Source organism: Pecten maximus, chromosome 4 (genome assembly GCF_902652985.1).
Source record: "Pecten maximus chromosome 4, xPecMax1.1, whole genome shotgun sequence".
In the NCBI taxonomy this organism is placed as follows: domain Eukaryota; kingdom Metazoa; phylum Mollusca; class Bivalvia; order Pectinida; family Pectinidae; genus Pecten; species Pecten maximus.
Window position 1 is genome coordinate 19,394,546 of NC_047018.1, and position 27,688 is coordinate 19,422,233.

A 27,688-nucleotide genomic window follows, 5' to 3' on the forward strand; every position below is an offset into this window, starting at 1 on the left:
GTGTGCTAGCTAGCCAACAGAAACTGTTTCTGAGCTATTTGTTGAATTATATCTGTGGCTGACGTTACATGTCTCCCCTACTACACTGTAGCTGTGACACAGTGTACAAAGAACCTTCCGGCAAAACACAAGCTTTAGGATTCACCAAATTTTGATGTTGCTACATAAATTTCTACATTTATAACATCAAATATATGAGAACAAATCTTAGATATAAGAACAATGCTTAGATATATATAAGAACAATGCTTTTAAATCATCAGGTGAATTTTATCAGTACTGATTCATTCAAACACAAAGTGTAATGCAATTATGATTTTTTTTCTTTTCAGTTGAATTTGGAAGACCCTAGCACAAAACAAATCCGGTATCCCAATAATGTAATCTTACAAAGATATTAAATGTATTCTAAAAAAGTTTTTTTTTCCTTTTTAAGGAAAAAAAAGATGTATTTAAAAAAGCTTAAAAACAATACAGACAGAGTCACTCACATAAGTGACAAGAGGATACAAGTGTATACTACTAATTCAGACACAATTAAACACATCATACAAAAAGTGTTTATCATCAGATCACAATTTTAATTTCTTGAGTATCCTCTTCAAGTGGACATTTAAAGATTAGACTGTGACAGGCTAATGTATTAAAATGGCAAGACAGTCAATCTTCCACCCAGGTCATAAATCCAGACCTGGCTGTCAAGGTTTTACAAAAGCAACAACATGACTCTCAATTCTCCTTGAGAATCAAGAACCATCATGCATCAGATGAGGATAGAAGCTGTTTTATAATTTGATGATTTCGCAACAGATAACACTTCATTAGAGAGCATATTAAAGAGGCTGGCCCCTCCCCTCGCTTAATTAATTACTGTGTCAATGGCAAGCAAGGATTAGTGACAAAGTCATCAATTTTCATGTGTTTAAAACTGATGATCACAACAAGTGTAACCACTGTCAACCAGTTATGTTACATGCATTTTATTCAGAAATTACACAAAAACATTAAAAGAAATTGTGAAAAATGCATTTCTGGAAATGCTAGTTTCTCCATGCTCCATTACAATCAATTTTTGAGCATTAGGCAGAATTACTTCCTGTAATAAGCATTCAGAATACTGGTATTTAAACAGAATGTCTTGAAAATAGTTCTCTTGTATCACAACACCAGTTCATGAATTTCATAGTTCACTTTGTCTGGCTTGACAAATTTCAAAGGGGAAATATTTCCTGGAGAATATTGATGTTACAAAATCTCCGGCGAATCTTCTGCCACTGTAAAACAAGTGTCTGTTTCCTAAATGGTTGATTGATGCAGATTCCACCAGACAGTTGATCAATGTCTATGCATACTCCCCTGTATAGTACCTTCAATGTACATCCATCGTCAGGGTGAGAAACAACAAATCCAGACAAAATTCCACCAACTTCATTCCACATCCCCGGATCTTGTCCTTTAACACCGGTAGAGATTATTGTAATAAAAATTGTTTGACTTTCATAAAACCTACAGTGTATTTAATATTAGTAGCTTGCAGGAAATTTGAAAATGCACAGGAAATTTGAACATGCATAGGAAATTTGAAATTTGTTTCTCTAAACAATAAGTAAAATAAGGGTGGAAATTGGTTGACTTTACTCATCACAGGTGACGGTCCCGTCACAGGTGACGGTCACATCACTGGTACTGATCACATCACAGGTGCTGGTCACATCACAGGAGCTGGTCACATCACATGTTTTTAAGTGCACAGTGAACATACAATGATACCAAATAATATTTAACTTCAAAAAGCCCTCTTTCCTTAGTTTCAAATATTTAAGTATCAAAGTTTGGGGAGAACTTATTTATGAAACCTTCATGCACATTTACATAAGATTTTCTATAAAAATGAAGAAAGGGGCTAATTTGTGGTAAATAAAACAGCACACGGCCTATTGTTGCATAATGCTACACTACAAAATTCAGAGTCGTAACAAAATCTAAGAAACATACAATTAATTTAATGTTGTATACTTGACAGCATCACAAGCATCTAATGCACATACAAATGTATTTGCCTTAGCTGATAGTAATAAGCAATACCCACAGTGACTGGGCTGATGGTCTAGCAGACAGACAAAATGATATACCATATATTATATATATATAATATACATATTGCTGTGCCATAACTTGCTAAATACTTGGCCAATTTCATGATCACTTGTTTGTAATATTAAACCATTCTCTTTACCTTGATATAAAAAGTGAAATTTGTTTTGTCGAATTCGCTTTTCTGGCCTTGACACAAATAATACATATAAATTATATGCACCATGGTTTGGAATATTTACCCTTTGTCCTATCAGTGTGATCATCTGGTGAAAGAGAAAATTGACTACCAGAGTCTGCATCTGACCATCAAAACACAAGGATGGTGGTAATATCAGCGGTATATGTGGTCAGCCATTCTTTATTTAGTTACAGAAATAAAAATACATGTAGGCTTCAGACGATGACAACCATGTAATCATTTTGGGCAAGGTTGAAGGACAATCCCATGAGCCAACTTCAATCGCTTCAATTAGGTTACTGGCTCTAAGTGAAGGTTAGACAAGGTTAAACATGGGGAATTGAACCCCCATCTTGCTGTGTGAAATTGCCCATGTCAGTCAAGGCTTCTAGACAAGACAGGATAACAACATCATACAGTCTTCATGGTAAGTTCTAGTTTGAAGGTATATTGATTCATCAAATATTCCAAAATATTTGATGAAAATGCAATTTCTATGACAGTCAAGTGGTGTACCAAGACATTGGAAAAAAAAGCCTACTGGCAATGCATTAATATTATTGTTTAAGGAGCTGCGTTAGGGGTTGATTTGGAAAGAAAGTCAGTGAGAAGATGCACAATTACACATTGTTGGGAAAAGGAAATTGAGAAGGTACAGTGTTTGGTAAAGGAAAGTTGATTAGAAGGATACAGTGTTTGGTAAAGGAAAGTCAATGAGAAGGTATAGTGTTTGGTAAAGGAAAGTCAAGGAGAAGGTACAGTGTTTGGTAAAGGAAGGTCAAGGAGAAGGTACAGTGTTTGGTAAAGGAAAGTTGATGAGAAGGTACAATGTTTGGTAAAGGAAAGTCAATGAGAAGGTACAGTGTTTGGTAAAGGAAAGTCAAGGAGAAGGTATAGTGTTTGGTAAAGGAAAGTTGAATAGAAGGGTACAGTGTTTGGTAAAGGAAAGTCAATGAGAAGGTACAGTGTTTGGTAAAGGAAAGTCAATGAGAAGGTACAGTGTTTGATAAAGGAAAGTTGATGAGAAGGTACAATGTTTGGTAAAGGAAAGTCAATGAGAAGGTACAGTGTTTGGTAAAGGAAAATTGATGAGAAGGTACAATGTTTGGTAAAGGAAAGTCAATGAGAAGGTACAGTGTTTGGTAAATGAAAGTCAATGAGAAGGTACAGTGTTTGGTAAAGGAAAGTCAATGAGAAGGTACAGTGTTTGGTAAAGGAAAGTCAATGAGAAGGTACAGTGTTTGGTAAAGGAAAGTCAATGAGAAGGTACAGTGTTTGGTAAAGGAAAGTCAAGGAGAAGGTAGAGTTTGGTAAATGAAAGTCAATGAGAAGGTACAGTGTTTGGTAAAGGAAAGTCAATGAGAAGGGTACAGTGTTTGGTAAAGGAAAGTCAATGAGAAGGTACAGTGTTTGGTAAAGGAAAGTCAATGAGAAGGGTACAGTGTTTGGTAAAGGAAAGTCAATGAGAAGGGTACAGTGTTTGGTAAAGGAAAGTTAATGAGAAGGGTACAGTGTTTGGTAAAGGAAAGTCAATGAGAAGGGTACAGTGTTTGGTAAAGGAAAGTTAATGAGAAGGTAAAATGTTTGGTAAAGGAAAGTTGATGAGAAGGTACAGTGTTTGGTAAAGGAAAGTTAATGAGAAGGTAAAATGTTTGGTAAAGGAAAGTTGATGAGAATGTACAGTGTTTGGTAAAGGAAAGTTGATGAGAAGGTACAGTGTTTGGTAAATGAAAGTCAAGGAGAAGGGTACAGTGTTTGGTTAATGAAAGTCAATGAGAAGGGTACAGTGTTTGGTAAAGGAAAGTCAATGAGAAGGTACAGCGTTTGGTAAAGGAAAGTCAATGAGAAGGGTACAGTGTTTGGTAAAGGAAAGTCAATGAGAAGGGTACAGTGTTTGGTAAAGGAAAGTCAATGAGAAGGTACAGTGTTTGGTAAAGGAAAGTTGATGAGAAGGTACAGTGTTTGGTAAAGGAAAGTCAATGAGAAGGGTACAGTGTTTGGTAAAGGAAAGTCAATGAGAAGGGTACAGTGTTTGGTAAATGAAAGTCAAGGAGAAGGTACAGTGTTTGGTAAATGAAAGTCAATGAGAAGGTAGAGTTTGGTAAAGGAAAGTCAATGAGAAGGTACAGTGTTTGGTAAATGAAAGTCAATGAGAAGGTACAATGTTTGTTAAAGGAAAGTCAAGGAGAAGGTACAGTGTTTGGTAAAGGAAAGTCAATGAGAAGGTACAGTGTTTGGTAAAGGAAAGTCAATGAGAAGGTACAGTGTTTGGTAAAGGAAAGTCAATGAGAAGGTACAGTGTTTGGTAAAGGAAAGTCAAGGAGAAGGTACAGTGTTTGGTAAAGGAAAGTCAAGGAGAAAGTACAGTGTTTGGTAAAGGAAAGTTAATGAGAAGGTACAGTGTTTGGTAAAGGAAAGTTGATGAGAAGGGTACAGTGTTTGGTAAAGGAAGGTCAAGAAGAAGGGTACAGTGTTTGGTAAAGGAAAGTCAATGAGAAGGTACAGTGTTTGGTAAAGGAAAGTCAAGGAGAAGGTACAGTGTTTGGTAAAGGAAAGTTGATGAGAAGGTACAGTGTTTGGTAAAGGAAAGTCAAGGAGAAGGTACAGTGTTTGGTAAAGGAAAGTCAAGGAGAAAGTACAGTGTTTGGTAAAGGAAAGTTAATGAGAAGGTACAATGTTTGGTAAAGGAAAGTCAAGGAGAAGGTACAATTTTTGGTAAAGGAAAGTCAAGGAGAAGGTACAATGTTTGGTAAAGGGGTTCAGGGTGTATTAAAAATTTTAAACAAGTTTAACTTTGGAAAATTTTCCATACCAAATTTAATTTTAATTTGTATGAACTAAATATACACCCTATACAAATCATCATATCATAAGGTTAAAATTTGATTAAATCAAAGTTTTGGCAAAAGTCATAAGTAATTGTATGAGTAAAATTATCATTGTTTTTCATTTACTGTGGTACTGAGAATTTTCATTTGTATGTAAAAGTATTTTGGTAATAAAAATCCCCACAACTTGTATTGGAAATACGGTCACTATCTGAATTTATTCTTGAAAAAGTTTATTTAAGGGGATGATGGCAAGAGGAAAATTAAGCCAATGTCCTTGGTTTTTCTGACCATAATCATGTTATGTGATTATTTTCGATTTGAAATTATTTGTTAAATTGGACACATACAAGACCAATTAAATATATGAGACTTGGCAAGAAAGTGTTTACCGGCACAACTGAGCTAAAATCTACTCAACTTCCTCACCGTGTTCCCTCTTATTTTACAAAACATATTCACTTAACATCCTATAATTAAACCCTATAAATTAGATCATTGGATTAGATCATTATTGCTAGCTTTGCTATATCTATATGGAACAAGTTTCACATGCCAGGCATTTACAAACAGAACCATGGGACTTACCTACTGGATTATACTCAGTGACAAATGTCTGTGGACTCGTCACCCCAAGATCCAGGAGGTAAGCTTGGGAAAATTTGACGTTCTCCAACCCCCACACTTTTGATGTACAATATGGTTATCAGGAATACTTGCCTAAGACCGTTTAATCTGGTATCACTTCCAACAGGGCTTTTCCCTTCCAATATCTGTCTATAAACATCGATCAATACAGGAGAGAGGACTCTTCATGCTGCAAATTCAGTTTATTTTTTGTTCGTCTGATCATTATAAAATTACACACTCCCTACTTGTAAGCCGTTTTATGCGTATCTTCAGGTTCTAACATAATTCCTCATTTAATTTGTAACACAATGAACTGAAGCACCCACAAATGAAAGCAATTCTAGGATACAAACCTAATATCATTAAGTGCTGTCTCTGTAGTAAGTAGTAAGTATTTTACTTTGAAACAATTAATTAATCCTACCAGTATGTAACTTTGCTATAATTTGCTGATTTAAATATACATTTGTGTTACACTGAAGTTTTAGTAAATAATAAACATGTCTTTTAATGTGTGTAAAGCCAGCCAGGAGTCTGCAGCAGCCAGATTAGACCAATGTATTGATTGGCTTCCATGCAAGTACCAGTTTACTATAACTTGAAGAATTTAGGTCATCCTAATATTTAATTAGTACATGTTCTAGATGGCTGATATTTTTTTTTTAGAATTTTCTTGAATTATAAACTGTGAACTGGATTCTTAGTATTTGTGTTTTTTTGTCTCCGAACACTAAACATTTATATCAGAATATCATACAAAGTGTCATCTCTTCTGAAATGTGATACTGATCCTTACAAATGAATACAAGTATTCCAGTAGTTATCTAGTTTTCATGGAAATGATCATTTTATATTATTATCTTCATTACCACAGAGTACAGTCAGAAGAGGTTAAATTGCATGCATGCTATAACAGAATGAAGATATCAACAAAGAAAACGGTAACAGGACAAGAAAAAGGAACAACCAGACCAAGACTCAAACCTTGGACCTCCAAACACTAGACGCACACTCTTAACATTTGAGCTACACCTTGGACCTCCAAACACTAGACACACACTCTAAACATTTGAGCTGCACCTTGGACCTCCAAACACTAGACACACACTCTAAACATTTGAGGTGCACCTTGGACCTCCAAACACTAGACACACACTCTAAATATTTGAGCTGTACCATGGACCTCTTACACTAGAGGCAAACTCTTAATTAACATTTGAGCTGCACCTAACTTCTTTAGCAATAGGTCTTTAAACTTTTAACATTTCATAGCTATTCTTTGCTATAATGGTTACATTTTTCATCAAAATGGGGGATTCCCCTGTTTTGAAGAATTTTCCCCTACCTAATTTCGGTAGTAAAATTGGTCTAGATATTAACATTTAGCCAACTACCAGAAAGTAATGAAAAATGTTTAGATGTATCATGTGGCTCAAACTTATGTCACTTTCTGATCCAAGTAAAATGGCCCACAACATGTCAAAATGGTCACTCTCATCTGTCAAATTGGTAAAGTGACCTGAACATGACAGGACTAAATTATGTTACAAGAATATCAACATTGAGGAACCACAGGAGGACGAAATAATTTTGCTTTTAAGCAATGAATAGTCATGGTCTTATTCAAATTAACCACAGGACTCTCCATTTCAAACACCTATTTTTGTCAATGTTAGTGTTTAATGTCGAAATAATAGTTATCAGGAATAAATACAGATTAATGAGAAATAATTTGATATGAGGATTTTGAATGATCTTAATTTTGTTTTATTCAATCATTTCCAAACAACCAAGTGCAAGGTCATATCTGAACAGTTTCTCATGTGCCTCCTGTTCATTTGATTGGGAAAAGCAGATAAGATTAAAGAAATAAAAAAAAAACATGGGCTTTGTTTTATTTCATCTATTTAATGTAAAAACTGCCAAATTTAAAATCAGTTAGAAGAAATTGTCTCGAAAAGCACCTCTTATTATGTTTTTTGTCTACCTTGAATGTCATATGATGCCCTCAACAGAAATAGAGACGTTTTTATAAAACCACGCGTTCTGTATTAAACGGGCCGGATGCATCACACCAAACCACGTGGTCCGGCTAGGATAGGGATTGCCTGATTCTTTTGCAAATTAACAAACTGACATAAACATTTGAATTCTAACTTACCTTCTATGTCACTTAGGGGAACACTTTGCCATTTCCTATATGCTGTACTGGCATTTCGTTCCGAAATTTGCCGCTTGCTTCACTTACACGGCCGTTTGTCCAACACCAGATTCTACCAGAGCTATAAAACTGTTCGGAACAACTCAGAATTTCACCACAATCATCATTCTGAACTCATTGGGTAATGTCTCCAATATAAAAGTAGATTTCCGAGGAGTTCCAGATGAAGTAATCATGGCAGATGGCGGGAAAGAAATTTTAACGCGTTACAAAGTTTAATTAATTAATACGAGTGAAATCTAATCTGTTTTGCCGTACTTTTGATATACTTATTTGAGAAGAGTTCAGGCACTCAGCTAGAAAAGACATTCAATAATATATTCTCGAATTGTTATTCATTCTATAAAGCACTGTTATTTTTACCCACAAATACCAAAACATAATCCCTACAGCTCCTACAAACTATCTAATTTTAGAAGAAAAAAAAACTTCATCCAGATAACATATAATATGCAGTGGCTGGGAGTATAAAAATTGTATTTTAAATGAAATTGAATAAATCCCTTTTTTTTCTTTTTTTCTTTTTCTTTTTTTTTTACTAGACTAAAGATGGCTTACTTCGGTCATTTAGAGTAAGTGTACGAAATCAGGTACCCTCACTCTATGTCTCGGACAATCTTATTTCTCCGTGTAACGCACACCCGTGAACATCAGTCCTTCTTTCCTCTGGTACTTTATTTTGACGGACAAATATCTTGTGTGGGACACATGTGGGTCAAATGTCTAACGTCTGGTGAAGGTGCCACGGGAAACTAGTTACAAAGTATATTGTTTAAAATTACTGATTTACGGTGACGTCGATTTCTGTGAAATGATAATTTCTTATGCCATTGGGATTTTAATTTCTTGTTTTAGGAGTACAATATTTTGATATTTGTTTACTTTATTTCTGGGGACTTCCGAAATTGAGTCGGTGTGGTTTTACTTTGAAATATTGGATACTGGTTCCGGTAGTCACGTGGCATGGTCAAAATTTAGTACTTTTTATTTGAATCTTAAACATGCTCCTATATAAGTTCTCCTGCTACGGATTGTACTTCTATTTAGAATGTCCATCTTTACAGCTGGATTTGAAAATCCCATCCCTATTTTTTGATGACGCAGACATTTTCAGGAGAAAAGTGTGCCAGGAAGTCATCACGTTTTTAAGCTCCCTGTCACTTATAAAAAAAACAAGCTACGTGCACAAAATGTTCATTCAAAATCGTGAATTTGTGTCAAGTAATTCTGCATTCGAGTTTGTGCACCTAAAAAGGCTATAGAACGTTGAGAGATGATGTGGGTTTTTTATCTCAATTTACTTCACATGTTAATAACAAACGTACAAAATGCATACAAATATTATAACATCTTCGTTTTCTATGAATAGTATGAATGCACAGAACCATTCATAAACGTCATGATTGCACTGCACAAATAAACACAACTTGACAACCTGTCAAGATCAGGGAGAAATTTACATGTGTCTGAAGCAGTATCACCGGAATGTCGCTCCCTGGCCGCCAAGATTTTCATAACCAATCAATGCATGCAAAACAGGTCTCTGTGTTTCCGTATTTCCAGCTAACACCCCTGTTCGGGTTTCTATGATGTAAATGTCTATCAATTTTCTTTATCTCAAATCTGACTGGAGTAAATTATTTCGAACCAGCAGTAATTCTGGAATATATTCTGTACATGTTCCAAAAGGTGCATTAAAAACATACCAATTTAGCTTTTAAAAACGGTACACACATGTACATATTTAGTAAGATCGTGGCAGGAGAACGCCAGTGGTTTGTTAAAATAGCATATCTGTTGGATTTTTTAATCTACCTTCATGATATAATGGTTCATTAACTGTGAAAGTTAAAATATATGGGTCTATTTTTCAACAGAAAGTTTGGCACAGCGTGATGTGCTAAATTTTGCTAACAATTACATTTTTTGTAAGTTATTTTTATGTAAAAGGCACATGGGGAAATCATATTTCCTACTGTTTGAACATCAAGATTATTATTTTTCTTCATTTTTTCCCTATGAAGGACAAGGAGATTACTCCATCCGGATTTACAAATTGATACAAAACTTTCAGATAGAATAGGATTTTACATATTAAAGTTGAAAAAGCCAAGTAAATCACCCTGATAACTGAAATTTCCACACAGTGAAAAATGGAATTTCTATAAAATTATTATATACATGTATAGTGGTAACTGGAATTTCTATGTTTAATGATAACTGGAACTTCTATATATAGTGATAACTTTTTCTATGTTTAATGATAACTGGAATTTCTATATATAGTGATAATTGTGATTTCTATGTTTAATGATAACTGGAACTTTTATATATAGTGATAACTGTGACTTATATGCTTTATGATAACTGGAACTTCTATATATAGTGTTAACTTGAATTTCTATGTTTAATGATAAGTGGAACTTCTATATATAGTGATAACTTTTTCTATGTTTAATGATAGCTGGAACGTCTATATATAGTGATAACTGTGATTTCTATGTTTAATGATAACTGGAACTTCTATATATAGTGATAATTGTGATTTCTATGTTTAATGATAACTGGAACTTCTATATATAGTGATAACTGTGATTTCTATGTTTAATGATAACTTGAACTTCTATATATAATGATAACTGTGATTTCTATGTTTAATGATAACTGGAACTTCTAAATAGTTATAACTGTGATTTCTATGTTTAATGATAACTGGAACTTCAATATATAGTGATAACTGTGATTTCTATGCTTAATGATAACTGGAACTTCTATATATAGTGATAACTGTGATTTCTATGCTAATGATAACTGGAACTTCTATATATAGTGATAACTGTGATTTCTATGTTTAATGATAACTGGAACTTCTATATATAGTGATAACTGCATGTGATTTCTATGTTTAATGATAACTGGAACTTCTATATATAGTGATAACTGTAATTTCTATGTTTAATGACAACTGGAATTCTGTAGGATTTTGTATAATATGCATTAATTTTGATATAAATTGCCAATCCTAGGATATGACATTTAATCTAACACACATATCATTTTTTTCAGAATCGTTTTAGTTATTAATAAAGCTAATGTGGTCTTTGCGTTCATTGTGTCAGGGTTAGATTTTGAACTAGCGTTCATTGTGTCAGGGTTAGATTTTGGAATAAATTTTTCACAGTGAAATAAAAACATTTTACAATGGCTGTTTGCTGGTGAACTTTCGGGCTATTGATTTCATTTGTGAAACAAACTCGGTCAGAAATAAGTTTAAATAATAGTAAAAAGAGCACCTACAGCTTGGATGGACATACAACAATGCCATTTGTCATGTTATTGTTATTATTTATATATTTAGGTTAAGACTGAAGACTCACTGGATCCAGATTATTTGGTGAAGAAGAGATTACCTATAAGGAGAATGAATTTCATCTGCTAATATTTTGTTAATATATAGATCGATGGTACTCCAGCTGCTTAGTGTATACTTTATCTAATGTTAACATGCCTTGTAATAAGCCCACTCATGCCTACCTAGTTAAAGCATTGGCCCATGGGGCCGATGACTAGATAAATAGGGTAAGAAGTACTATTACACACCTTTAGAAGCCACAGCAATCAGATGCAGCAAGAAGTTGGTAAAGATTGAACCTGAGAACTTTTGCTGATCATGTTTCTTTCTGTCCAAACGTTCTGTAGAACAACTTACGATACAACACTACCAGCATAGGCAAGTTACTTTGAATGTGTTGTTACATCTCTGTTCCACACAGCTTCTGGTTAACAACTGACTTCAACTTCAGATGTCGAATTGCCATTTCTCAAAAATATGAATATTTCTATCCTATGTCAAATACACATGTCACTTCGAAGCTAGGTCATAAAGTTCATTTTGCCCATGGGGAGTCAAAAAGATACTTCCAATGGTCCACTGAAAGCCCTAAGGCTATTACCAATGAAGCATTTATTAAGACAATGCCAGTATTTTGATCGTCAATCGAGAGAGAAGAGACAAGCCTCAGAAGTATATGAATTTAGGCTTCATTTCAACCCGATAAATACCATAAAACTATCCATATAACTAATATTTTCAAAGATTATCTTTCCTACTGGATTTCTTTTTTAAAAAAATTAATAATAATGAAGTTTCACTGATGACTTTGGGTCAATGATTGTGGCTCTCTACCAGATAGGAGGCAATGGCGGATACATTATTGTACCTGTATGCCAGCTTGTGGTTTGTATGGCGTTTTGTGCAGTGTTTGATGGAAGAATTTCTGACAGGATTTGTCTCTTGATTTGACTACATTTGGTGATGTTGTGTCAGCTGATAATGGACTTTAGATTTCTGTGGAGGTGAGGTGGAAAACTTGACTGTTCCAACCGTTGCTAGGGTGACTCGAAGAGAAATTGGTATAAAAGTAGTCAAAGGGAAGTAACTATCAAAACTATCTTTAAGAAAAGTGTAAAATGTTGAGAAATCCTTGTTTTTAATATGAGACTTGTTGCTACCTCAGTTTTGTGATAATTTAAAAGTATAACTTAATATATAAAACAAAAGCAATCATCCTGGTTAAATATTTTTTTATTTAAAACATTTCTGAACTTTTCTAGAATGAATAATTAGATAGGACTATTGCTTTGGCATTAAACTATTTCATCGGTAATCCATTCAAATTAAATTCAAATTCATTCATTCTCCTTTCAAACCAATTGCAGTAATTTTTAATTATCATACATTCTAACACATTAAAATCATCATATAAATTAAGGCAATTTGATAAGGAAAATATACATTAATTTCTCTGAATTATGATAACATTTTATCAAACAATCTGGAGGGATATCTCATCATCAATTCAATCTTCAGTTGAAATTAAAAGAATGTGTGCATTAGGGATTTTCATTTTATGTGACATCACTGAAATCTGATGTCAAAAATCTTAGGTCCCACACACCAGTGTGACACTTTAAGCACTCCTGGTGTTTGGTACAATGTCACGTTATCATTACACACCTTAAAAAAGAACTAATTCTCCCATGGTTTTTTCAGTCTCTCCATTTCCGATGGATTTGGATCAATTTCTAGTGGTTTGATGTTTAATTCTTCAATGCCTGGTAATGTCAGTCCTTTTTCAATCATTTCTGCAATTCTACTGAATTCCAATGCAGAACTTTGAGCTGTATCTAAGTTATCTCCCTTGTTTAATTCGGAAGTTAGATGGTTCTCACTCTGACCACCATCTTTCTTTTCGACGGGGTCAAGGTCATTGCTTTCAAGCACTTCCACTTGTGTGTCAGTTGTCCTAGATTTAATTTCAATTTTCACAAGATCATCTGTCTTTGAATTTGATTCTGATTCCAAAGAACTTTTTCCAGTTTCTGTTTTTGAAACTTCACCTAAAGCGAAAGAAACAAAATACACATTTGATTTTGCTATTGTAAAGCTAAAATCTGACTTGTATAACAACTAGAAATTACAAAAGACAGCATGGTAGCCAGGTCATAGATTCACCTAAAATTCCAAGTAACATATTTAACCTTATAAATAGGATTTACAAAATTGCAAGTGGGGTGCACTTAATACAATAGTTATACAAAATATGGTAAAGTGTATTACAAAATAAAGGCTATAACTCTAAAAATAATATATGGATATTGTTTTCTTGTGTTTTTCACACAAAAAAAAACAAGTTCATTTGTTTAAAAACAACATGAAATAGTTTAATTAATATAATAAACTCATATTTTATGTAAAACGAACCACTTCATTCCTTCATCAGATATATATGTATGTAATGTGACGGATTCCAAAGACACACTATAATGTCACCAAGAAGATTTTGCTGTAGGGAACTCAGTGGACATGATTAGTCTTAAGCCAGGATTGTTTGTTTTATCTTAACAAGTTAACTAAAACTCCAGCATTTCTATTTCTGTCTGTAAACACCATGGTTGTATTTGATCCCAGGTAAACTATCATCGGATCAGTTTATGCTGTGATCATTTTTTACCTTCTTGTATGGAGTTGGAATGATCCTTCAGCCATTGTTCATATCCCTCTTTTGTTACTTTTCCATACAACCTAACAAGAAGAAAAAGAATAAGACAACACAAGATCACAGAGACATCAGTTTGCCGATCACCTTATCACAGAGACATCAGTTTGCCAATCACCTTATCACAGACACATCAGTTTGCCAATCACCTTATCACTGAGGCAACTCCAAACTCTAGACGGACACTGTACCAACTGTGCTATCTTGTCGCCAATGATTGACCCGGTCCAGTTCCACTACATCAGTTTTGACCTTTTTAAACTTCTTTCCTTTTAATTACAGGCTATACTCTCAGTAGTAAATTCATGTCTATGGTAACATGTTTAGCTCCAAGAAATAAAGGCAACAATCAATCTTCAAATGTTCACATTTTTCAAGCAGTTAAAAATCAAACATGTGAAGCAAAAGAATGCCCATATGAAAGCTTAATATGAAATTTGAAAAAAGATCCATGCACCTATTTCTGAGAAATAGCAATACAACTTCCAAAACAAAAGACGGCCATGATTATGATTTCTTTGCCAATTCCAATTGCAGTGCAATTTGGTACCCAAAAATAAGGTCTCTTGCATCTTTCAGGAAAGTTGTCTATGTAAGTTTGAATCAGTTCTGATTACTACAGATTTAAACCTAGGTAATCCAAATTTTATCTGTTTACCTATAGTTATCAGACCACGTAATTTGAGCTTTGCTAATTATATAAATTTATCAACTACTAGTACATATATACAATTGTACAGTGTATGTGTCAATTTATATGGCATTATTAAAACTTAAATCTTACTTTGAATAAAAGAAAAGTTTAGCCTTCAGACATTCAGCATCTTGTCTTTCTTCTGGAACTGCTGTTACAATTTTACTCCAACCTGCCTGGAATTTTACATTGTCACAGAAATCAAATATATGAAACTTCTCGTAAATGCATTCTTTTTCTTCCAAGACATTTCTTTGTTCTATGTCTTGTGCTGGTTGTGTCATCTTGTCACCATTGCTACCTACAAAACAAATTCAACATAGTACTTCTCTATTAATCTGGTAATAAAGCCATGCTTGATGATAAGCCAGTCTAATGTTTTCTGCAGTTCAGTTAAACTCTAACAATGTCATTTCATTGTCCTGCAATAAGCTCAGAACCCTTCTTTGAGCTAAACTTTATAACAGCATAAAAAAAAATATATAGAAACCAATGTGTGACAGCCTGGTGCCTAAGGAACATTACTTTCAGAACCTAATATAGATTAAATACATCTACAATGCCAGCAAGTTTTGTTGAAATTAGTTTAAGAGGAGTAGCCTGTACATTGTGTTGGACAGATGGACAGTCACAGAAAACCTGATTCCAGTATACACTCCCAAACCCCAACAACAACAACAACTTGGGGGGAGGGAGGTGGTTGTTATAATTACTAGAATTCCTTATGCATAAATATTGTTCAAAAGATATGTTTTACCTTCCCTGGCACCGTATTGTAATTGGAAGTTTTATACTGTAATCCTGTTCACCCTAGGTTGTTTCGCCCTGAAAAGAAACGTAAGTTCGGTCTTGTTTGATAATTTGTACAAAAATATATACCGCCTGACGAAAAAATGAAAAATTTAGCGCGAAACGACCTTTAGGGCGACACGCGCTGTCACCTAGAATTTTCCAAACCACTCATTATATCTTATGTTGAAAAATATTACTAAAGCCACAAATTCACTCCGTATGCTAATATCCTTATGTCCATTAGGGCAGAGACTTGTATATATAGATACTGATTAGGGTGTATAATGACTGAGTGTGTTGTTAGTATTGAGCCACGATTCCACGGTACTGAGAAACACTCATACAGACTACAGTAATCATACAGGTAAAATTTACAGAAAACAAAGAAGAGATAGGGCACAGGGGCACGTTACAATAACAAATGATTAAAAATGTATGGGTGCACATTATTATATGTAACGTTCCCCTGTGGATGGCGTGTGGGAATTGACAAAGAGGGTTTAATCAATCACTATTTCACGCACATTGTTGGGATATCTATTGCAGTTGATTTTTAAATATATATAAAAGAAAATATGCATCATGAAAACATCAAGTAGATCTACTTACGAATTCAGTCAAAGTGAAAGTTAAGTTACTGAAAACCGGAAATGGGCAGAGGACACATCCGTATTACCGTATTATATCCATGATCCTTCAGACGCTTTCGCTTAGAGGGTATATATCAGCACACAATAAGCTTTTGGTTGACAGAGACAAAGGAAAAATTCGTCTGTTTACAAAAGTGCAGCATGACTTTTCAGGTAGGCGGCTACAGTATAATAGCTCATCGGTAAACTGTGATGATATTGGTCTGCGTTACCTTGATACAGATGTTACCTTGGTAAAATAAACATAAATAAGGATTAAAATAATTAAATGACACATCAGTTTACAGTCATGATCACAAGATGATGATTGTTGTGAATTTTAACTGCTTATATAACTTTTGCATGCTTCGGTATAAGTTTATATAATGATATGAATGAAGATAAAACATCGGAAGAGCGCAGTTACATGTAATCACATGATCAACTGACGTTTAATCAGGATGGAAACACAGGGATCTGAGAATTTGTTGCATTCTATGTTTATGTTAAAAAAAATCTGTATTTTTGGCGGATTGATGAATTACATTCATACAAATGATACGTACAATGCGTCTGAAAATATGATATTCACTTGAAAAGGTCAAAATAAACAAACTCTAGATTAAACCAATTCTTGTGTCCATGTGGGTTTTTGATCACTATAAGCTTTGTAGCCACAAGATTGTAATGAATAGTGTGTGTGTCACTGTGTGCTAGATATGTCATCATGTAGAGAACTGGTTTTTCTGACACTTGTACATGTTCCCTTGAATATATTGTTTTTAATATTATTATATCATTGTGTCTGTGTTAATTTGCCATTCTCCATGCATGTTTATCAAATTTTAAGACCGCAATGGGGCCGAGATTAACAAACCCAGGTTTGGTTCCTTGGGATAGAAACTGTTCCCTTTTACAGAAGTATGCAGTTCAGACAAGACAACATACTGTATATAACATAACATATAGAAATAAAAACAATAAACTTTTTAATTGATATTCATATGTCAATGTTCTCAAGTATATTTTTAGAACTACACCTGTTCATCCAGATCTAATTATGGTGTTTATTTATAAAGGGGATCCCGTGGACGCTTTATGAAGATGACAGCTCCCGGTTCTGGGTTCACTATGGGCTGGTCATTCTAGGATTTGTGTTGGCTATCATTACAGCGGTGGCCCAGTGGAGTAACCCAGCACCTTATGGCAAACATGAAAACAGTGTTTGTATTCACATTTTATTATAAAGACAATTTTAGGAGATTCTCAGTGGTCTATGGTCTGTTATTGTCTATATACAAAGTAACACAAACATGATGTTTGATTGAGACATTTTGTTATCCCCCTGTGTGGAAAATGCCTTGTCCTGCTATGAAATCCAACTTCATCATTGTTCAATAACAACAACATATATAATATGTCCTCTTTTTAATATGATATTGAAGTTTGCCCCTTTTTATCATAAGTATCAAGTATTTGAGATGAGAGGTGAAGTCAGGGTTGGCTGAGAGAAGAAGTGTTAGTCAGCCATCCTGGTGACATTTGTAGTTTTCAACTCCATCAACATGAAGCAGATAACCAATAAGAAATCATCTTGAAGTTTAATATTGAACATTTAACATTTTTCTCGGTGAATAAAGTTACATAGAAAGGTTTTGAAATACCTACCTAGATATCCCTACAAATGTATCCCATGTAAATATACACCTATCATATCATTGTCAATGGTAGCTGTTGAGAATGTGAAAATTCATTTTAGTTTTTTTTAATAATTGTCTCAAGATATATTACCTTGTAATATATCTTGAGACAATTATTAACTAGTACATGTACATATCACAGAAAATAATTTTGTTATGCCTTGTGATATATGTTGTATTTTATTGACTACAGGATTTGAACTGGGGTCCAATGATTCCGCAGCGCTTAGGACACATTCTGTCAGATGCTACTCCTGGTGTTTTCCTTTTCCTTTTAGTAAGTATAGGTAAACTCATTTTACCTACAGGAACGATGTTAGAATTGAAAAATACAACTAAGTTTAGATCTTCATATCATCATGATATCGTAAACCGAATGTTTCCTTCTAATGTCCATGACACTACTACACTTTTGGCCATTGAGCTGAGAACTTGCCCCTGTTAAAAAGGCTTTAATGCTTGTTCCCAGACATTGACTAACCACTAGCTGTCTTAATTTTTTTCTTGATGTTCCCTCTGTAATGCTCAGCATCAAAATGGAGGCACAACATAACTGGCCTAACTTGATGTCAGTATGGGACTGAGAGGCAATGATAATGTTGGCTCCATTCGAGTATTCATTGTCTGTGAATGACATTCTTTATGTTTGACTTAAACATATTTTATTTGTAAATATACAAATGCGATCAGACACATTAAGTTGAAAACTTAATCCGTCTTTTCCCATTAAACATAAATGATTAAATATACAAATGACTGTAAAGTTTTTAAGAAACAATGATGATGAAAACATTTCAAAAGTATTGTGCCTGCATGTCTGTATAAAATGGACATTTTGTATGTTCATATGTAGTAGTGTTATATATATGTTACATATGCATGTTATAATTAAAATGAAACTCAATTTATAACAGAAGGGAGTATAAGAAATGTACATTGTTCATTCATAACTTATTATGACAGAAATAACTAATGTATTAGTTAGTATTATATGATAACTATCTGACACAGTATCGACAATAAATGATATTAACTTACTACATAATTAGTCCCCTCTGTATTCAGTACATGTGACGTTTGTTTGTCTAATGTCAAGGTTACTGTTACTTAAGTGGTGATTTCCTTTGTTCCAGGTATTCTTTCTGTATGGAGATACAAGGCGCTACACCAACTATGTGTTTTTATCTATGTTCCTTTGTCACTATGTACAACGGTAAGTGTCAAGATACTACTTGTCTGATGCAGTTTATTAATCATCTGTAAAGAACATAACACAACTACCAATCTATCTCAAGTCAGTTTAATTTCAGGGGAAAAGTCTTACAAAATTTCCCTTGGAGCTGAAAAATTTATCAGTTTGAGGTCAGGTGGTGTAGTGGTAACGCACTCGCTCACTTTTCACCTAGACGGCCAATATTCATGGCCAACAAGAGTGTTTGATATAAGTTGATGTAATTTAAAAGTATATATTTTATAGCATAGTTATATGTATACCTTGGTTGTATAACAAATAGATTTTATCCCTGTATATCATACATTAATATATCCAGGTGATATCCTGTATTTCATACATTAATATATTCAAGTGATATCCCTGTCTTTTATACATTAATATATCCAGGTGATATCCTGTATTTCATACATTAATATATCCAGGTGATATCCCTGTATTTCATACATTAATATATCCAGGTGATATCCCTGTATTTCATACATTAATATATCCAGGTGATATTCCTGTATTTCATACATTAATATATCCAGGTGATATCCCTGTATTTCAAACATTAATATATCCAGGTGATATCCTGTATTTCATACATTAATATATCCAGGTGATATCTTGTACCTCATACATTAATATATCCAGGTGATATCTGAATATCATACATTAATATATCCAGGTGATATCCTGTATTTTATACATTAATATATCCAGGTGATATCCCTGTATTTCATGCATTAATATATCCAGGTGATATCCCTGTATTTCATACATTAATATATCCAGGTGATATCCTGTATTTTATACATTAATATATCCAGGTGATATCCCTGTATATCATACATTAATATATCCAGGTGATATCCTGTATTTCATACATTAATATATCCAGGTGATATCCCTGTATTCCATACATTAATATATCCAGGTGATATCCTGTATTTCATACATTAATATATCTAGGTGATATCCTGTATTTCATACATTAATATATCCAGGTGATATCCTGTAGTTCATACATTAATATATCCAGGTGATATCCCTGTATTCCATACATTAATATATCCAGGTGATATCCCTGTATTTCATACATTAATATATCCAGGTGATATCCTGTATTTCATACATTAATATATCCAGGTGATATCCCTGTATTTCATACATTATTATATCCAGGTGATCATCTAATACACAATTTTCTCATTATGACCATGTTAGAAGTACTGGGCTGTTTAACACTATTACCTGAAATCATCCCTTTTGAGGGGGGTTGATGTAATAGTACAAGTAGCAGCTTTAGATATTTCTTAGCAAGACAGTTTTGTGCTGACAATCAGAGTCCAAGGACCTGTCAGGGCATGAGTCAGAAAATAACCTTAGTCTTCCTTCTTTGTTTGTGTTTCTGTGTTATATAAATAGAGGTCACACAACGAGTGGTTGTTGGATATGGAATTTATTTCACACGAGTAAGTTATTTTTTTAAAGTTACAAAAGACACGAGCTCTAGCGAGTGCTTTTTGCAACTTTTAAAAAATAACTTACGAGTGTGAAATAAATTCCATATCCAACAATTTCGAGTCGTGTGACCTGTTTCTACCACAATAATATCAGCTTAAATTAAAGGCGTGGCCAAGTATAATTTCGCGTATGCATTAATATATCCAGGTGATATCCCTGTATTTCATACATTAATATATCCAGGTGATATCCTGTATTTCATACATTAATATATCCAGGTGATATCCCTGTTTTTCATACATTATTATATCCAGGTGATCATCTAATACACAATTTTCTCATTATGACCATGTTAGAAGTACTGGGCTGTTTAACACTATTACCTGAAATCATCCCTTTTGAGGGGGGTTGATGTAATAGTACAAGTAGCAGCTTTAGATATTTCTTAGCAAGACAGTTTTGTGCTGACAATCAGAGTCCAAGGACCTGTCAGGGCATGAGTCAGAAAATAACCTTAGTCTTCCTTCTTTGTTTGTGTTTCTGTGTTATATAAATAGAGGTCACACAACGAGTGGTTGTTGGATATGGAATTTATTTCACACGAGTAAGTTATTTTTTTAAAGTTACAAAAGACACGAGCTCTAGCGAGTGCTTTTTGCAACTTTTAAAAAATAACTTACGAGTGTGAAATAAATTCCATATCCAACAATTTCGAGTCGTGTGACCTGTTTCTACCACAATAATATCAGCTTAAATTAAAGGCGTGGCCAAGTATAATTTCGCGTATGCATTAATATATCCAGGTGATATCCCTGTATTTCATACATTAATATATCCAGGTGATATCCTGTATTTCATACATTAATATATCCAGGTGATATCCCTGTTTTTCATACATTATTATATCCAGGTGATCATCTAATACACAATTTTCTCATTATGACCATGTTAGAAGTACTGGGCTGTTTAACACTATTACCTGAAATCATCCCTTTTGAGGGGGGTTGATGTAATAGTACAAGTAGCAGCTTTAGATATTTCTTAGCAAGACAGTTTTGTGCTGACAATCAGAGTCCAAGGACCTGTCAGGGCATGAGTCAGAAAATAACCTTAGTCTTCCTTCTTTGTTTGTGTTTCTGTGTTATATAAATAGAGGTCACACAACGAGTGGTTGTTGGATATGGAATTTATTTCACACGAGTAAGTTATTTTTTTAAAGTTACAAAAGACACGAGCTTTAGCGAGTGCTTTTTGCAACTTTTAAAAAATAACTTACGAGTGTGAAATAAATTCCATATCCAACAATTTCGAGTCGTGTGACCTGTTTCTACCACAATAATATCAGCTTAAATTAAAGGCGTGGCCAAGTATAATTTCGCGTATGCAAATAAAGTGTAACGGTGACGTCCGGGACCCGGTGATGTGACGTCATTAGATTATTGATGACGTCAATAACAATTGCAGCTTGCAGCTTGGGTCAAAGTTCACCGTGTTAGCCAATAAAAACGCGTACAGAGTTTATACCACGTGTGGTATAAACAGATTGTTAATCAACAGCTGTAATGATTAACTGATGGTCTGAGAGTTGAATAACACAGGGTATTGTGGTGGAAAAAAGGTTAAACAAATTGGTAGAAATACATTTCTATGTGTTTATACAGAGTTTTGTTTTGGTTTTCAGTGGTATCATACACCCTCTAATAATGAATTACAGGAACACCAAGGTGCCTATTGGGTAAGTCAAGACAACAACGTTCAGTATAGACAGTTAACCCATGAAATACCTGGCTAATGAAAACTTAACACCTTCTAATCCATTTGTACTATTGAAAGTAACTATGATATTTAAATGTGTCCACAAATAAACTAATTTAACAGCAGTGAAGGCTACCGTGTCAAATGTGTATCTTTAATGTAACTACTGTATAAGGGTTGTTGTTATATTCTGTATAGAAATTGAAATTTTGTAAACATTCTGTTTATGGAAGTTTGTTTGTTGATGATGTTTACCTTGTGCCGACAAATAAGCCCATACTTGGTAATAAGCCAATATCTGGTAATAAGTCCATACCTGGTAACAAGTCCATACCTGATAATAAGTCCATACCTGATAATAAGCCAATATCTGATAATAAGTCCATACCTGGTAAGATGTCCATACCTGATAATAAGTCCATACCTGATAATAAGTCCATACCTGATAATAAGTCCATACCTGATAATAAGTCCATATCTGGTAATAAGTCCATATCTGGTAATTAAAGTCCATATCTGGTAATAAACCCTAAACCTGTCATTAAGCCCATACATGGTAATAAGCCAAGACCTGGTAATAAGCTCATACATGCATGGTAACAAGCCCATACCTGAAAGTAAGCCCCTACCTGGTAAATAGCCCATACCTGGCAATAAGTCCATACATGGTAATAATTAAGCCTATACCTGGTAAGAAGCCCTTCAATGTCTATTGTAGTACAGTAAAATCCTAACAAATGTTCTGTCATTGTCATGTAATAGAACAAAATACTATATATGTGTACTGTGATTTACTTGAAGTCTTCTTGATTTCAGAATAACACTTGGAGGATTTTTCCCCAATTGTATCTTCCATTTCATCAATGCTGATTTTGTTGGGTCAGCTGTTTTTGACATGAACTACTTTTAGTAAGTACACTTAGTAGATTATGGAAAACCTTGACGAGGCTTTTACAATTTGAAATTGTGTAATTTGTGCAAGTATTTCTAGGGATGAAAAAGCTGAGAAAAAACAACAACACGTAAACAAAGGTGAAAAATGATGTCAAATCTAAGGTTTTAACGAATTAAAAAAAAGACAGAACTTAGATAAATATTCTAATACTTTATAGCATTTCTTTTGATATACCAGAGCTTTATCTTCTAGGCTGTTTATAATTATGATTCTTCCTTAAACATCAATCTGTTATTTGTGATCACTCGTACACCAAACTTGTTGAACAGGGCTTTAGATTATAATTCCCTCTGGACTGAATTGTTTTATTTATAAGGGAGATAACTTATGAAAATGACATGTATACCAAGTAGTGTGGAACTCTTTAGGAAGGATAAGGTAACCTGCCTCTTTAAGGCACTTGTTCTACTATATTTGTAGTGATCCCAGATTCATCATTGGGGTACTGCTTTTCTTATCTGGCTTCATCATCAATCGCTGGGCTGATTGGAAACTCAAGTCACTCCGCAATACTAAAGGTGAAGATCAAAATCTTAAAGACGGTAATCTTCATTTTATTGTCAAAGCTATGTAGATTTGTTCCCTGATGATATTTCTTTTTTCTTTACGAGTAATTCATCTTCCAATCTCTCTTCATCATATTTTGGAAATTCTATAGTGACATGTGGACATTATAGACTTTAAAATATATCGGACAAATTTTTAGTTAATAACTAGTTTGGACTGCTTTGTAGTATTACATGCATGTGATTTTGTATAAATTTTGTCTGTGTTACCTTTGTTTCCATAGGGTGTACAGGATATTATATTCCATTCGGTGGCCTGTTTGAGCTGATCAGCTGTCCTAATTACTTTGGAGAACTTGTGGAATGGCTAGGATGGTAACTATTTATTATTCAAAGTTTAACATAAACGTAATACTAATGTGTTAATGTGAAGAACGACACTAAAACAGGTATTCAGTATTAACAGGATGTACAACCGTTAATATGCTTCACATTAAACACTCACTATTCATGGCCTTCATTTGATACATTATATCCACTGGTGACCATGGTAACTTGGATAAATAACAAAGATAGATGTAGTTTGTACTTAGTAATCATGATATGATCATATGATGATATATGAATTAAGATTGCTGTTGTTTTGTTAAAAGAAAATCAGTTGTTTCCTTCTAACAAGACAGTCTGACTTTTTGAGAAATACAAACCACTAAATGTGGGGACCACAGCTTAAAGTATCACATACATATTGTAAACTACACAGTGTACAATGAGTTTAACATTATATGTATAATGTTTGAGTATATTTATAGGACGTGAGTTTAACATCCTGTGTGTAATGTTTGGGTATATAACATTATGTGTGTAATGTTTGGGTATATAACATTATGTGTGTAATGTTTGGGTATATAACATTATGTGTGTAATGTTTGGGTATATTTACAGGACGATAGTTTAAAATTATGTGTGTAATGTTTGGGTATATTTACAGGATGATAGTTTAACATTATGTGTGTAATGTTTGGGTATATTTACAGGACGATAGTTTAACATCCTGTGTGTAATGTTTGGGTATATTTACAGGACGATAGCTACATGGTCACTCTCTGGACTTGTGTGGTGCTTGTTCTCTGCTGCAACCTTTTTCCCTCGCTCACAGCATAACCACAAATGGTAAGTATATGAGGGGTGTATATAGGTAGTAATGTAAATTGTACAAAATATTCACATAGATATTGACTGCAATTAATGTATATAGATACCAGTAGCATCTGATAAATTTATGTTACCATGCAAGCTTGTTGAAAATGAATTCCATGGTCATCATGGGTTAAATAAGTGTAAGCTTTTAGTATTATCATTTCTTTGTTAATAGTTTTCAAACCATTAAATATTTCAACAAAACGAAGTATGCTCAATAGGTTCTGTGCAGCAATGGTAAACTGAAGTTAGATCTCTTGAAATCAAGGGCACAGGTCAAATAAATGCAAGTAAAAGGTTTCAGTATGATCCCACCAATACTTTTGAACAGTTCATCATTATTAAACATGTAATATATTGATAAGGGTTGGGGATGTACTCAAAGCTTGACTCATTTCTTCCTGTTTATGTGTTGTAGGTGTATGAAATGTAGAGATATATACCTGGTATATGTAGTACATAATACTTACTTTTAGGTACAAACAGCAGTTTGAGTTATATCCAAGGAACAGAAAGGCCCTAATTCCATACATTTTCTGAGGAGATATTCCATACATTTTCTGAGGAGAAAATCCATACAATTCCCGAGGAGATATTTCATACATTTCCTGAGAAGAGATTCAATACATTTCCTGCGAAGAGATCCCATACATGTCCTAGGGAGAGATTCCATGCATTTCCTGAGGAGCGGTTCCATACATTTCCTGGGGAGATATTCCATACATTTCCTGAGGAGATATTCCATACATTTCCTGAGGAGATATTCCATACATTTCCTGAGGAGATATTCCAAACATTCTCTGAAGAGATATTCTGTGCATTTTCTGGTGACAGCAAATCCATGAATACTCTGAATTGCTAAGAATCTTATGTCATTTCAGTGACAAAACTAAACGTATTTGTGGTTGAGTGAGTAAAGGGAAGATTAGGTAGGGGGAAAGTTCTGATTCAGAAATAATGCTTAATTTAATTAATAACCTGGTATTGGATTTCTACCCCTACTTACAAGTTATAGGGACCTTCATCATTATTTATACACCCACATAAGTTAGTGACTTTAGTTCATTATATATACACCTATATAACTTAGTGACTTTAGTTTATCATTATAATTATATACACCTTTATAAATAAGAGACTTTAGTCATCATGATATATACACCTTTATAAGTTAGAGACTTTAGTCATCATGATATATACAACCGTATAAGTTAATGACTTTAGTCATCATGATATATACACCTACATAAGTTAGTGACTTAAGTTCATCAGTATATATACACCTACATAAGTTAGTGACTTAAGTTCATCAGTATATATACACCTACATAAGTTAGTGACTTTAATTCATCATTATATATACACCTACATAAATTAGTGACTTTAGTCATCATTATATATACACCTTTATAAGTTAATGACTTTAGTCATCATTAAATATACACCTTTATAAGTTAGTGACTTAAGTTCATCAGTATATATACACCTACATAAGTTAGTGACTTTAGTCATCATTATATATACACCTTTATAAGTTAGTGACTTAAGTTCATCAGTATATATACACCTACATAAGTTAGTGACTTAAGTTCATCAGTATATATACACCTATATAAGTTAGGAACTTAAGTTCATCAGTATATATTTACCATTGTATGGCACTGCCACTATATAACCCTACCAATTCAGTTGCGAGTTCACCAGCTTATGAACTGCCAACTGAAATTTGAAAATTAAAAAAAAAAATCGCACGACAAATAAAAAATCGTAGATGGTAAATATAAGCATTGAACGGCTTTCAGTTGGCATTCATAGTCAATATGAATGCAACTGAAAGCCGTTCAATGCTTAAATATACATCTATATAACTTAGGGACTTAAGTTCATCATTATATATACACCTTTATAATTTAGTGATTTTAGTTTGTCATTTTATATACATTATATACATGTATACACTTATATAAGTTAGTGACTTATGTTAATCATTATATAATGAAAATACATCTACATGTATTACCGACAGTACAGATAATTGGTGGTTATTGTTATGATTATGCATTGTCTCACATCACCTTTAGGATGATAAGTCGGAACCAACAGTGACACTCTTCGGAGTCAGCTTGCCACTTACATTCACAAAAATATGATTTTGAAATAAAATTTGTAAATAAATTTAAATACAATACAATGTACTTATACTGCCAAATTTGTTCTATTTATTAACAAAATCCTGTGATAATTTCATTAGTTTAAATGTGGTTACTGTGCGTATGTGTGTGTGTATACATGTATAGGTATATATGATGTGAATGTGCCGTGTGTGTTTATTTCGGTGTGCATTCGGTGCGTCATGCGTGTAAATGTGTCAAGTGTGTTGTTATAGCAGTGTGTATACCAATCTGTGTATCAGTGTGTTAATTGTTTTGTGTGTGTTTGATGGATAAATGAGAGGTACAGTAGTGTCACAATTGTTTTCTCCTAACTGTGAGTATTCCTGATCGTTATTTGTTTACACAGTGTCATATAATTTGAAGTTAAAAACTTTTATCACTTGTAACATGACAAAGACAATTAATTTGTATTAATTTATATTTGTTTTTAATTTATATATAAGAAATATTTCAAATAAATATAGTACAATATACTCCTGGTTACGTCACTAGCCATTATAATCATTTGACGTGTGACACGTTCTGTCTGTACAATATACTCCTGGTTACGTCACTAGCCATTATAATCATTTGACGTCCGACACGTT

At 33.6% G+C, this 27,688-nt stretch overlaps 2 protein-coding genes across 6 annotated transcripts; one reads left to right on the forward strand and one right to left on the reverse strand.

Moving 5' to 3' along the window:
- Nucleotides 1-12,523: 12,523 nt before the first annotated feature.
- Nucleotides 12,524-16,189, reverse strand: LOC117325435. 3 transcript variants are annotated; one of them, XM_033881636.1, is made up of 5 exons: nucleotides 16,109-16,189; nucleotides 15,465-15,532; nucleotides 14,798-15,008; nucleotides 13,969-14,039; nucleotides 12,524-13,354 (listed from the first exon to the last, which is right to left on the reverse strand). In XM_033881636.1, exons 3-5 carry the CDS (start codon nucleotides 14,989-14,991, stop codon nucleotides 12,984-12,986), a joined length of 636 nt encoding a protein of 211 aa, XP_033737527.1. In that variant the 5' UTR covers nucleotides 14,992-15,008; nucleotides 15,465-15,532; nucleotides 16,109-16,189; the 3' UTR covers nucleotides 12,524-12,983. The 3 variants fall into 3 exon arrangements, with proteins under 3 accessions (XP_033737527.1, XP_033737528.1, XP_033737530.1); XM_033881637.1 differs by lacking the exon at nucleotides 15,465-15,532 and having other exon boundaries at nucleotides 14,798-15,001; nucleotides 16,105-16,168; XM_033881639.1 differs by lacking the exon at nucleotides 15,465-15,532 and having other exon boundaries at nucleotides 16,109-16,149.
- LOC117325433 (steroid 5-alpha-reductase DET2-like) lies at nucleotides 16,128-26,686 on the forward strand. Of its 3 annotated transcripts, none has more exons than XM_033881633.1 (10): nucleotides 16,128-16,382; nucleotides 17,208-17,351; nucleotides 18,022-18,105; nucleotides 18,962-19,041; nucleotides 22,193-22,246; nucleotides 23,083-23,175; nucleotides 23,642-23,763; nucleotides 24,012-24,102; nucleotides 24,811-24,900; nucleotides 25,404-26,686. In XM_033881633.1, the coding sequence occupies exons 1-10, from the start codon at nucleotides 16,188-16,190 to the stop codon at nucleotides 25,465-25,467; spliced, it is 1,017 nt and encodes a 338-aa protein (XP_033737524.1). In that variant the 5' UTR covers nucleotides 16,128-16,187; the 3' UTR covers nucleotides 25,468-26,686. The 3 variants fall into 3 exon arrangements, with proteins under 3 accessions (XP_033737524.1, XP_033737525.1, XP_033737526.1); XM_033881634.1 differs by having other exon boundaries at nucleotides 16,173-16,382; nucleotides 23,642-23,739; XM_033881635.1 differs by having other exon boundaries at nucleotides 16,224-16,302; nucleotides 25,404-26,685.
- The last annotated feature ends 1,002 nt before the right edge of the window (nucleotides 26,687-27,688 follow it).

Coding starts and splice junctions, on each gene's coding strand:
- LOC117325433 (XM_033881633.1), top strand. CDS start 16,188: ATGATCCTTCAGACGCTTTCGCTTAGAGGGTATATATCAGCACACAAT. Junction 16,383..17,207: donor TTGATACAGATGTTACCTTG/GTAAAATAAACA, acceptor TTATTTATAAAG/GGGATCCCGTGGACGCTTTA. Junction 17,352..18,021: donor ATGGCAAACATGAAAACAGT/GTTTGTATTCAC, acceptor TATTGACTACAG/GATTTGAACTGGGGTCCAAT.
- LOC117325435 (XM_033881636.1), bottom strand. CDS start 14,991: ATGACACAACCAGCACAAGACATAGAACAAAGAAATGTCTTGGAAGAA. Junction 14,040..14,797: donor AAACTTTTCTTTTATTCAAA/GTAAGATTTAAG, acceptor TCTTCTTGTTAG/GTTGTATGGAAAAGTAACAA. Junction 13,355..13,968: donor TTCCAACTCCATACAAGAAG/GTAAAAAATGAT, acceptor CTTTCGCTTTAG/GTGAAGTTTCAAAAACAGAA.